The sequence below is a fragment of the Punica granatum genome, chromosome 4, assembly GCF_007655135.1.
Source record: "Punica granatum isolate Tunisia-2019 chromosome 4, ASM765513v2, whole genome shotgun sequence".
Lineage (NCBI taxonomy): Eukaryota > Viridiplantae > Streptophyta > Magnoliopsida > Myrtales > Lythraceae > Punica > Punica granatum.
The window spans coordinates 12,489,557-12,503,046 of record NC_045130.1 but is presented as its reverse complement, the minus strand read 5'-3'; the positions used below and the strand labels follow the sequence as shown (position 1 = coordinate 12,503,046).

The following is a 13,490-nucleotide window of genomic DNA, read 5'->3' as shown; positions in this document are numbered from 1 at the left end:
AAGGTTGTTATGTTAATTTTTTTTATATACTAATTAATTAATATATATCAATTTGGCCAAAAAATTAATACATACGAATAAGTTGCAGAGGCAAAAGATAGATTTCGGGCTAAGGTCATCACCTCTTATGTCTGGGAAATTATTATTTGAGTATTACTCATCCACTTTACCAATGAAAATATTTATAAGTGAAAATTTGTGGACTCGTTGTTGGGCTAATTTTTCACTTTTAGACATTCTAGTTTGCTATTACACAACTAAGTAACTCAATAATATCCACGATATATTTGTTCTTATGTGGAAGTTGGTTAGTCTTCCTTTTACTTGTCAACGAGTTAAGTATTGGCCATAAACATACTTATTATCTGCCCGACACAAAGGCATAAACTTGTGCATCGTGAAAAGTCACTAAAAATGATTTTCGAAAAAAAGTGACAATAAAAATGGAAAGGCGCCTCCAGAGAATTTTTCTTGGGAAGCAAGAAGGCTATTATATTAATTTTTTTTTATATATAGTAATTAATTAATATATCTCAATTTGGCCAAAACATTAATGCATACCAATAAATTGCTGGGGCAAAAGATAGATTACAGGCTATGGTCATATCCTCTTATGTCTGGGAAATTATTAATTGAGTATTACTAATCCACTTTACCAATCAAAATATTTATACGTGAAAATTTGTGGTCCCGTTGTTTGGCTAATTTTTCACTTTTAGACATTCTAGTTCGATATTACACAGCTAAGTAACTCAATAATATCCACGGAATATTTGCTCTTATGTAGAGGTTTGTTAGTCTTACTTTTGCTTGTCAACAAGTTAAGTATTGTCCAAAAACGTACTTATTATCCGGTAGACACAAAGGCATAAACTTGTGCATCCTGAAAAGTCAGTAAAAAAGATTATCGAAAAAAAGTGACTTTAAAAATGGAAAGGCGGCTCCAGTGAGTTTTTCTTGGGAAGCAAGAAGGCTATTAAATTAATATTTTTATATATAGTAATTAATTAATATATATCTATTTGGTCAAAATATTAATACATACCAATAAGTTGCACGGGCAAAAGGTAGATTTCGGGCTAAGGTCATCACCTCTTATGTCAGGGAAATTATTAATTGTTTATTACTAATCCACTTTACCAATCAAAATATTTATACGTGAAAATTTGTGAATCCGTTGTTGGGCTAATTTTTCACTTTTAGACATTCTAGTTTGGTATTACACAACTAAGTAACTCAGTAACATCCACGGAATATTTGGTCTTATGTAGAGGTTGGTTAACACAAAGTCATAAACTTGTGGATGTTAAGTATTTGCCAAAAACATACTTATTATCCGCCAGACACAAAGTCATAAACTTGTGTTTCCTGAAAAGTCACTAAAAATGATTATCGAAAAAAATTGACTATAAAAATGGAAAGGCGGATCGAGAAAATTTTTCTTGGGAAGCATGAAGGCTATTATATTAATTTTTTTATATATAGTAATTAATTAATTTATATCAATTTGGCCAAAAAATTAATGCATACCAATAAGTTGTCGGGGCAATAGACAGATTTCGGGCTAAGGTCATCTCCTCTTATGGCAGGGAAATTATTAATTGAGTATTACTCATCCACTTTACCAGTCAAAATATTTATACATGAAAATTTGTGGTCCCGTTGTTGGGCTAATTTTTCACTTTTAGACATTCTAGTTTGGTATTATACAACTAAGTAACTCAGTAATATCCACGGAATATTTGCTCTTATGTGGAGGTTGGTTAGTCTTACTTTTGCTTGTCAACGAGTTAAGTATTGGCCAAAAATATACTTATTATCCGCCAGACACAAAGGTATAAACTTATGCATCCTGAAAAGTCACTAAAAATGATTATCGAAAACAAGCAACAATAAAATTGGAAAGGCGCCTCCAGAGAATTTTTCTTGGGAAGCAAGAAGGCTATTATATTAATTATATATATATATAGTAATTAATTAATATATATCAATTTGGCCAAAAAATTAATACATACCAATAAGTTGCAGGGGCAAAAGATAGATTTCGGGCTAAGGTCATTTCCTCTTTAAGTCAGGGAAATTATTAATTGAGTATTAGTCATCCACTTTACCAATCAAAATATTTTTACGTTAAAATTTGTGGACCCATTGTTGGGCTAATTTTTCACTTTTAGATATTCTAGTTTGGTATTACCCAACTAAGTAACTCAGTAATATCCACGGAATATTTGCTCTTATTTAAAGGTTGGTTAGTCTTACTTTTGCTTGTCAACGAGTTAAGTATTGGCCAAAAACTTACTTATTATCTGCCAGACACAAAGGCATAAACATAACTTTATTGTGACGATGAGATTATTTTCTAAAAGCGTGGTGGATTTGAGAAATTTTTTGGTGGTTCTACATTGTTATATATTTTTTGGTAAGTCTTATCTCGTTATGTGCATTGAAGAGTATTAGTTATTGAATGAGCGTGTAAACACATTTGACTTGATTCTACTTTGTTATATATTTTGAGATCTTTCGAATTAACACTAGTATTATAGCCCGCAAAGCGGGCGCTGGGTCAGGTGGCTATTCAAGGTTAGCTCATGAATTTATAGTCCCTCCGTTGGGAAAATTAAAAGAATGAAATTTTCTCAACTCGTCGAAGCATGTCGGTATGAGCTCTCTGCATGATTTCAAAATACTCGATTGCTTTAAAAGGTGAATTTGCGCGTTTAGATGAAATTAACACTAACGTTGCAAATTTTCAAGTTTAAATCCAGCATGATCACATAGGAAAGAAAGAGATGGTAGACCTTTTCAGTTTATTTTATCAATTTTGAATGATCAGTTTGTGCATGAGAGTGCGATAAATTACTTCTCGGGGTATCGAGTTACGTCACATGTTCATTTTTTTATGACGCGGGCTGGTTTTGCCTGAGAGCACATGCACACCCGACCTATGTGTTGAGAAAGAATCACCAAACACCAATACGCAGCGAGTTGTTCTTTCTCGTCTTGTGTGATCAAAATATAATTCAAATATACAATAAGGAAGATAGATTAATACCAAGATTTTTAATGTTAAAACTCCGATGTGGGAAAAATTACAGGAATAACTCCAACCCAACTTCACTATTTCCATATAGAATAACACTAAGATTTTTAATGTAGAAACTCCAACATGGGAAAAACCACGGTACTGATTCTGATCCAACTTCACTATATCTATAGTGATTACACTTTGTTTGTTCATCAAGCACAAGCCTTTGGATCAACCAATCTCAACCGAAAAATCTCTCGGATCAACAATCCAATAATTCGTTGCCTACAAGAGATGGATAACAAAACTATCAGAAACAGCACCTAGACGGCTCCAATTAATATTCTGACCCTTCAAAACCTAGCGCCAAAAGTCGCAAGGCCGCTGCCAAAATTTCGTCCCGATCAGAGTTGATTTTATGTCCCGATTGAGGCTCAATCTACTGCTGGTCGCTGCCCTCTGCAACCCGAACTTCAGCTCAGGTTTCTCCGCTTCTGTGCTGATCCGTTGCTGTCCTGCCGCTGATCTCCAGCTGGTTAGCTGCTACCTTGCAGCTTGTATACGGCTGCTCTGCGGCAAACTGATTTGCTGCCCCCCATTCTTGATTATATTACTGACAAAGAGTAGCTCTCGATGTTGGATTTTGGGCAATTTAAAGACCCGATCAAATCCCCAATAATATTAAGCCCATCTCTTCCTCCAAATCCAAATAGGAGGGATACCCCCAACACGATGCTCACCTAACGGAATCATTTGTCTCGTTCACCTCGATCGATTGCGCAATGGGTGGAATCTGGCCTTGCATCTGGCCCTTTGCAGGAGACCTTATGCCTAATGTTATATGTATGATTTTGAGCTTCCTAGGATGAATCAATGAATGAACCGTTGGTGGAGAGAAACAAAGATGGTTTTGTATCCAATTTCTACTTCAGGAGAATGGATGCTCTGCAACAAATATCTCGGCTCAGGATGAGTAACCTGTTCAGCACGAGCTGAGGCATACAAGTGCATGATCCACTTAGGAACTGGTAGAGGATGGTTAACTTGGAGCTGTTGTCCGAGGAGAGACCCATTTTGAAGGAGTCGCCTCTTACAATCTTCCACAACCACGAGTACGAGGTAATAAGCATCCCATGATTTAATCCGCTGAATTTCAATGTAGAAAACAAAGCATGGAAGTGGATATATATCATATGGCATCATCCGCTGCACTGTTGTTTCTTGCAAAGTGTACAACCGAATGTATGCATAACGATGGGAATATCGCCTTGATAAGAGCTTCCATCAATATTTCCACAGTGAATGTTTCTCATTCGTGCATTTTCCTGGATTCCTTGCAGGGTAAAAAAGGATTTTATGTATCTCGAGTGATCACGAAAAAAAGACAAACATGCGATGGACAGAGTCAGGTTGCCATTACCGCAAGCACTTTTACTATAATCCGTTGCTCTTAATTGAGTTCATGATCATGAACTCTTGAAACAGCATTTACATCACAGACGATGTCCCGAAAATACATTAACCAGCAATGGGAGTTATTCGTTACTTAGGAAGGTATGTTTACCAATTGAACACATTCAGATACTTCCCTACATACAACGCCTACCCTCCGGTGTCGAAGACCTCTCCTCTCAATGATAGCCGATAGGTGCAGGAGCTTCCTTCAGCTCGCAACCCTGATAGTGTATGTCCTGCACAGTTCATTGCAAAAGAAAGCCAATGAGGAACAAGTGACAACATCAGATAGACCCTACTAGCATGTGCATGCGATTCCAATTCCGATAGCCACATTTGGTTATCTTAGGTACGCTGCTGATCACAACAATCGAATTACACTGGAATGATACCGTAATGATGCTATTATTCTCATGGTATCTAGGCAGATTTATGCAGAAATGTCTGAACCAATGCTGCAAAAGAATCTTCCAAGGGAGGAACCTTACCGATGCGAAGTGGTTCACATCACGGTGGTGAGCCTCATCGGCTCTCACCACCATTACGACATCCCTGAGGGTGGAACCAGGGGGCAGGCGCCAATAATCAACAGCAATCGCAGGTGCAGGGACGTTCTCGATGTTGCCATTGTCCAGCTCCTTAAGGAACTCTGTGTAAGAGTGGATGGCCTCCTCCTCCAGGTACCCAACCACACGGTGCGCAAACTTGGGGGAGATCATGTACCCGACGAAGTAGGCATTGAAGAAGATGCCCTGCACTGCAAATACGAGGGCCCGTTCATACCACCGTTGATTGGAGACCTCCATGAAGGTCATGAGGTGCATGCGCTCATTCTCGGCCTCCTCGAGCAGGGCCTTGATCCATCCTCCACTATGCTCGAACCTGCGCAGGGACTTGCAGTGCAGCAGCATCCCACCTACCATCCCGGGCACTGCCGCCACTGTCTCGAGCATCATTGCTCGGCAACCATACCTTTTCTGTTACATGGAGGGAATTGTTATACTATGTTCTGAAAGCCGTTCTTGTACAATTTCGGGGAAAAATAAACTACTTTCCCCTATAATCATGCCGATAGCACATGGCTGCACTAATGTCAACAGGGCAAATAGTTGATGCTAAAACATAGATGCATTTGTGATATCACCAATCGACCGATGTGTGATCTAATCTCTTTTAAATGAACTGTAGAACTTGATGACTTCAGTGCACGACACATCCAAAAACTCATGCTTGGCACATTAAATCAGACCAAGCAGAACCTCTGTATCAATTAATGGTGACTATCTTTGAACTGGTCAAACAAAAATATCCACATATAACATATGTACATCAAAATATAGGTTACCTGAAAGAAAATGTCAGTAGGATATCTCATGGCTTTGACAGTCCAGAAGGCCAGCTTGTCCAAGAAGGTCAAGGGGGCATGGTGTTTCTTCAGATCTATTGACAGGTCCGCCTCGTACGTCTCCCATGGCTTCAATTCACCCCAAAACCATAGCATTCATCAGTTACAAAGATTGACAGAATATGAGAAAAAAGGGTCCAACATGCACTAAGACCTCGAGGAGTTATATAAAGATGATGAACCTACCTCTGCCAGATACTATTTCTTGCCAGGCCCAAATTGATGCAGATGAAACGGTCATAAGAGCTATATAGATGTGATATTATTTGAAACTCAAGTAAAAATGATTGTATCATATTAAAGCTCAGTTAATGAATGATGCTCTTGTATGTTGAAAATCCTAGTCTGCCTTCTTCATCACATCTATGCCTAATCGAATCGTTGACAGAATTTCATAGTTTCACCATACCGTTCAACGCCTGATATCATACGCCCCCTTTTACGAGAAAATCGGAGCTGACATGAAACGGGGGCGAAAACAAAAATTTCTCCTAAGGATTGAACGATTTCTTTTCGTTAGACAAAAATAATTGCGTGGCTGCATCCTCCAGCCACCATACTCGGCCTCCTAATTAACCCTGAGGAATTTCATACAAACAATATTCAGATCCAATGATTCACACAAGTTAACATATTAAGTCTATAGAGAGATAGAGAGATGGGAGGAATGTAATTAGCCCAATACCCTGAAACAGTTCCATTTCCACTTAGTTCCATCTTCTTTGGTGACCTTAGCAGCCGATACGCCCCAATAGCTGACGATCCCTTTCCCTTCACCGCCTGCTCCCGCTGATCCAGTTCCCTCCGCCGTCTTCTCATCACAGCTATACGACTGCTCGGCCCTGTCTCCTAGAGTAAGTGAGCTTTCATTCCTCAGCCTGATCGCAGGAGCCCTGACCCATGAAACCGTCGTTGTGCATACAGGACCAGTCTTCACCAGAGCTTCCCCGCGCAGGACCGCCATGGTGAAGAAGCGTTGCTCCACCGCAGCCAGCCTGCCACCGTTGCGGCCGATCATCATCATCTATGACGGATGCGAGAATGTGGAAGGGTTTGCGAGGATGTTTGTCAGAGACGTTTCGGAAGGCTCTTTGGTTATCTCACGAGGAAACGTAAGGGTTTTTGGCGGGTTTTTATAACTCCCGCCTGTGGGTCCCACACTCCAATTTTATATTGTCAGTCCGGATTATTTTTTCTTCGCCTCTGATCCCGTAGGGAAAAGAGGTTTCACACTCTATTCCAAATGGCGTAATTCGTAATCTTTATTAATTATTAAAATTTTTATTTCATTAAATTTACGAGCAAGATATCATTCGTGCTTCTTTATTAATTATTAAAAATTTTATTTCATTAGATTTATGTGTCTCGCTTATAGCCCAAAAATATTGATTCATCATTGACCATAAGATTTGTAAATCTAGTACCGAATTTTATATGGACAGTGCAGATCTGCCCCAATTGTTCAATTGAGAATACCTTATTTGCTATTAACCATTCTACGTGTGTTCGGCAACCATGCGATAATTTTTACATTTGAGAGTGAATGTATGAGTTGGCTAACAATTACGTGGACAAGATACCAGTGCAATCGAAGAGAATCTTAAATAACCTTACATTATAATAATGTAGTGAAAAAGAACCAATAACTTATATAATTGAGAATCATTATGATAATTATTTAAGTGATTAATACTCATTCTCTCGTTTGTTACAATTTGATTCTTGCATCTCATGTTATATGACGAAATAGGACCATCAAAAAATTTTGGTACAATAGGCACCATATTGGACAACTTGATTTCCTCTTATTGGACAGGCGATACTCGGGAAGAAAGAAAGCTTCAATAAATCCTAGAATTTTCTTTTGATCGATCTCTTTACATAGAGATATGCACATTGCAGAACCCGCCTTACGTATTAGTAAACGCTTTAGGATTATCGTTCTTCATCTACATGCATATAAGCATAGTTTTCTTGGAAAAATATGTTTTCTCATTGTAATGTTGTCAATGATAATTTAATGGCTGGATGAAATTTTGACTGGAATGTGGAAGTACCATACTCGAGCAGGAAATGTGATATATATGTGTGCCATTTTGAGACTTATGTTTAATTTGTGAGGGTTGCTATGGTTGAAGAATTGCTTCTTTTTTATTTATTGATTTTTAAGTAAAAGTAGTGTTTAATGAATTATTTGAAAATCACGATTTAATTAATTTTAATAGTTGAAAATTTAATAGGCATTTATAAAAATTATTTCCGCTAATTCAAGTATATTTTTTAAATATAGTTGTTTCAACTTTCAGATTGTTTCTTTCGAACACTTTAATTTATGTTAGATCAATATTTATTTTTCAGTTATTATATTTTGGTACGATGACATTTTTTGCTAAGTAATAGGGGTCGGGGGGGCAACCGGCATAGCCAGCCCTAGAATTTGAATCCCGCGTAAAATGTCTAATTTGAGCCATAGTTACACCAAAACCGATGGCCTAAGCTCAGAGGAATACAACTCATCCGATGCTATAGTCGGAGTACTTTAAATCTCTAACCTAGAACTTGAAATACTAGCGTGTTACCAACACAGCTACACCAAATTGGTTTTTGGTAATAGGGGATTTACACCTTGAGCACCTCGCTAGCATTTTAGTAATTTGGTATTTTCTGCCCGAAAAGTGACCAATTATGGCAAGGCAATTCCAAAGAATAATTCTTGGGGAGCAAGAATATAAAATATACAGCTATCAAATCATAGATTAATTTTATTTTTATATATACTAATAAATTAATATATACCAATTTGGGCCAAAAGAAAATTATTAATAAATGATAATAATGCGTGGAGGTTCAGATTCGGGCTAAGGTCATTGAATTTGTTTGCCAAGTGGCAATTTTCTAACATGTTCGTCTACAATTTTTCTTTCTCTCATCATAATAAGGTGAAGTATCACGAACTAATAATGTAGAGGTAGGCAAGTCCAACTTTTGCTCCGTCAACTAGTTAAGTACTGTCCAGAGAAAAACTAACAAAAACTAGTTAAGTATCCGCGAGAGGAAAAATTACTTGATTGATACAAAACCTTTTAAGTTGTAATGCGAACGGTACATAATTTTTTTTGTAACAATTTGATACAAAACGTATCAAATTGTTTTAATCAAGTACCATTCGTTAATTTCCGTCGACGCCGTTAAGAATTTCTGAAGTAGCATATGACGTGGCAAGCCTTATGACACGTGACTGGATGCCGTTAAAAATATCTGACGTGACACGTGACGTGGCAAGTCTTATGACACGTGATTGAAAACTTTTAGCATGATGTAACAAATGGGTACATAACCTTATTAAGATGTAACAAATTTGTACAAAACTTTATTACGATGTAACAAATGGGTACAAAACTTTATTAAGATGTAACGAAATGGTACAAAACGTTTTATATGATGTAACAAATTGATACATATAGCGAAACAAGTGACAACTACACTTAATTAAAATAATAAAAGGGGAGATCCGTATTGAATGGTGCTATGCATATCCAACGATGGGAAGACCTGTATTACGATAATATAGAGTCATATTATCATGAGCGAAAAAAATATCTGGTAGTATGAATTTGCATCATAAATTTTGGTCCCTCTAGAGAAGTGCATAAGTTCGAAGGGAAAATTATTTAGATGATACAAAATCTTTTAAGTTGTAACGAGGACGGTACAAAATCTTTTTCTGTAATAATTTGGTACAAAACGTATTAAATTATTTCAATAAAGTCAAATCCATTAAATTCCGCTAACGCCGTCTAAACCTGTTGACTTGGCAAGTGACGTGGCAAGGTGGCACGTGACGTGGCAAGTCAAATCATATGTAAGCTCGAAACTTTTAGCATGATGTAACAAATTGGTACAAAACTTTACTAAAATGCAACAAATTGGTACAAAACTTTATTAAGATGTAACAAATTTGTATAAAACTTGTATTAAGATGTAACGAAATTGTACAAAACTTTTTAAGTCTTATCATACTTCGCAATTTCATGGCTGCAATAAAAAAATATCCCCCAAAACTTATCCAAATAAATATATATACTCCGAACTGCTTTCTCCCATAGCCCATACAACATACGGTTTTCTAGCCAAATTTTCGATTCTTACAGCGGGAAAATAGGCAATTAAACAAATTACGAATGCCGCTACATACAGTCGGGATTAAACCAAAATATTAATTTTAAAAAAATAAACATATGACACATACAAAACCTTTGAAGTTGTAACGCGGATGGTACAAAATCTTTTTTTTTTGTAACAATTTGATACAAAACGTATCAAATTGTTTCAATAAAGTATAATCCGTCAATTTCCGTCAACGCCATTAAGAATTTCTGACGTGGCAAGCCTTATAACACGTGGCTAAATGCTGTTAAGAATATCTGACGCGGCAAGTCTTATGACACGTGGCTGAAAACTTTTAGCATGTTGTAACAAATGGGTACAGAACCTTATTAAGATGTAATAAATTAGTACAAAACTTTATTAAGATGTAACAAATGGGTACAAAACTTTATTAAGATGTAACGAAATGGTACAAAACGTTTTGTATGATGTAACAAATTGATACAAATAGCGGAACAAATGACAACTACACTTAATTAAAATAATAAAATGGGAGATCCGTATTAAATGGTGCTATGGGATCTATGCATATCTAACGATGGGAAGACTCGTATTACGATAATACAGAAATTGACGGATTGTACTTGATTGAAATAATTTGATATGTTTTGTATCAAATTGTTACAAAAAAAAAGATTTTGTACCATCCGCGTTACAACTTAAAAGGTTTTTTATCATTCAAGTAATTTTCTGTCATATTACCATGAGCGAAAAAAAAATCTAATTGTATGAATTTGCATCATAAATTTTAGTCCATCTGGATTTCGAGAGAAAGTATATAAGTTCGAAAGGAAATATTGAAAGAGAAAATAAATGGAAGATCTTTCATTCCAAAAATTTCTGACGTGACAAGTAACGATCTCGTCGCTTGAGAATTTTGCCATTTTTCATGACAGGGCAAGTTAACACAATTAACGTCACAATTATGGACAAGACTTGGGGGATGTCCTGTTCCTTGAAGAGATGGCTCGCACTCGGACTCATGGCCAATTTTTTATCCGAGCGCCAACAAGAAAGCCTGCCTCGTGAGCCATCTCTTCAAGGAACGGGACATCCCCCATATATTTTTTTCGCTCATGGTAATATGATTTCATATTATCGTAATACGGGTCCTCCCATCTTCGGATATGCATAGATCCCGCAACACCATTCAATACGGATCTCACCTTTTATTATTTTAATTAGGTGTAGTTATCATTTGTTCCACTATTTGTATCAATTTGTTACATCATACAAAACGTTTTGTACCATTTCATTACATCTTAATAAAGTTTTGTACCCATTTGCTATATCTTAATAAAGTTTTGTACCAATTTGTTACATCTTAATAAGGTTCTGTACCCATTTGTTATATCATGCTAAAATTTTTCAACCACGTGTCATAAGACTTGCCACGTCACGTGCCACGTCAGATATTATTAACGGCATCCAGCCACGTGTCATAAGGCTTGCCACGTCAGAAATTCTTAACGGCGTCAATGGAAATTGACGGATTGTACTTGATTGAAACAATTTGATACGTTTTGTATCAAATTGTTACCAAAAAAAAGATTTTGTACCGTCCGTGTTATAACTTAAAAGGTTTTATATCATTCAAGTAATTTTCCCAAAGATCTTCCCTTTATTTTCTCTTCCAATATTTCCTTTCGAACTTATGTACTTCTCTCGAAATCCAAAGAGACCAAAATTTATAATGTAAATTCATACTATTAGATATTTTTTTCGCTCGTGGTAATATGACTCCATATTATCGTAATACGGGTCTTTCCCTCGTTGGATATGCATAGATCCCGCAACACCATTCAATAGGGATCTCCCCTTTTATTTTTTTAATTAGGTGTAGTTGTCATTTGTTCCACTATTTATATCAATTTGTTACATCATACAAAAAGTTTTGTACCATTTCATTACAGTTTAATAAAGTTTTGTACCAATTTGTTACATCTTAATAAGGTTTTGTACCCATTTGTTATATCATGTTAAAAGTTTTCAGTCACGTGTCATAAGACTTGCCACGTCAGATATTCTTAACGACATTCAGCCACGTGTCATAAGGCTTGCCACGTCACGTGCCATGTCAGAAATTATTAACGACGTGGACGGAAATTGACGGATTGTACTTTATTAAAATAATTTGACACGTTTTGTATCAAATTGTTATAAATAAATAAATAAAAGATTTTATACCATCCGCATTACAACTTAAAAGGTTTTGTATCATTCAAGTAATTTTCCCTCCGCCAGACACAGCTGCATAAGCAGTGACTAATAACACGGCCTATGGCGATGCTATGTTTATTTTAAAAAAAACATAAGTGGATTCAAAAAATTCTTTGGTGACTCTACCCAGATGTATGCCTTCGAGAAGGTTTTTTTGTTGATTAATCTTATCCCGTTTTGTGAGAAATGAGGCAATGTGAGGAAAAATCCATATGCCTACTTCGGACTCTGATCTATCCGCAAATTAAAAACTTAAGCCAATAGATTACTAAACCATTGTCTCTTATAAATTTATGAGTTTCCTTATAACTTTTTTATGTAAGATTACCTCCAACACCCGCCCTCACCATTCTTCATATAAGAGAAAAATCGCCCCAACAATTCTCTCCCTTATCGACTATATAGAGGACTTCATCTTAAGTCCCGTAATACGACAGCAAGTAACACACTATACACAACTAACTTCGAGCCGGGATTCCACTTCCATACTCGGATATCAATTGTTAAACCCTTCACTAGCCACGAGTTTCACACTCGGGCTTGGTGTGATGTGGGTTTCTACGCATAGTGTGTGCGTTTCCCCGTGATCGTCACATTGGACTTTGATATCACTTGTTAGGAAAAATTCACAGGTCTAATTCGGACTTTAATATATCCACAATTCAAAAACTTAAGCCAATAGATTATTAGACCATTGTCTCTTACAAATCTATGGGTTTCCTATCAATTTTTCCATGCGAGATTACCTCCAACACCGCCTTCACTATTTTTCATAAATGAGAGATACCGCTCCAACAGGTAATGACAAATTATTGCGAGGCTTAAGGTTGTGGCTACTATAATAACAAATAGCTATAAAGAGCACTTCTCATTCACATTGCTTGGGGAATACTACACGGCTGTATAATACAAGTAGCTAAAGATACTTCCTAGTATGCCTAATATTGTTTCTATTTTCCTATAGAGAGTAGGGCTATACTCAGAATTCATCAGGGAAAAAAAGAGAGCATGTACTCAAAAAATCTTATCATAACATCATTCAAGTTCCTTAATGTCTTCATAAACCTCCTTAAATTGGAGTATGAATATCCAGAATTCACAATTTGCAATCAAGAAATTGGAATCGATCTCATCCGAGGGCTTCAGTATATATGTCAGCAAGTGCAATTTTTTTTTTATTTCGTCTAGATTCGTTTTTTCTTCTTTTTTTTTATTCTT

General features: G+C 36.4%; 1 protein-coding gene across 1 annotated transcript; it reads right to left on the bottom strand.

Annotated features, from left to right (window-relative positions):
- Nucleotides 1-4,416: 4,416 nt before the first annotated feature.
- On the bottom strand, nucleotides 4,417-7,001 carry LOC116206205 (ubiquinol oxidase 2, mitochondrial-like). Its single transcript, XM_031539015.1, has 4 exons — nucleotides 6,571-7,001; nucleotides 5,826-5,954; nucleotides 4,969-5,457; nucleotides 4,417-4,716 (listed from the first exon to the last, which is right to left on the bottom strand). The coding sequence occupies exons 1-4, from the start codon at nucleotides 6,907-6,909 to the stop codon at nucleotides 4,657-4,659; spliced, it is 1,017 nt and encodes a 338-aa protein (XP_031394875.1). The 5' UTR covers nucleotides 6,910-7,001; the 3' UTR covers nucleotides 4,417-4,656.
- Nucleotides 7,002-13,490: the final 6,489 nt, after the last annotated feature.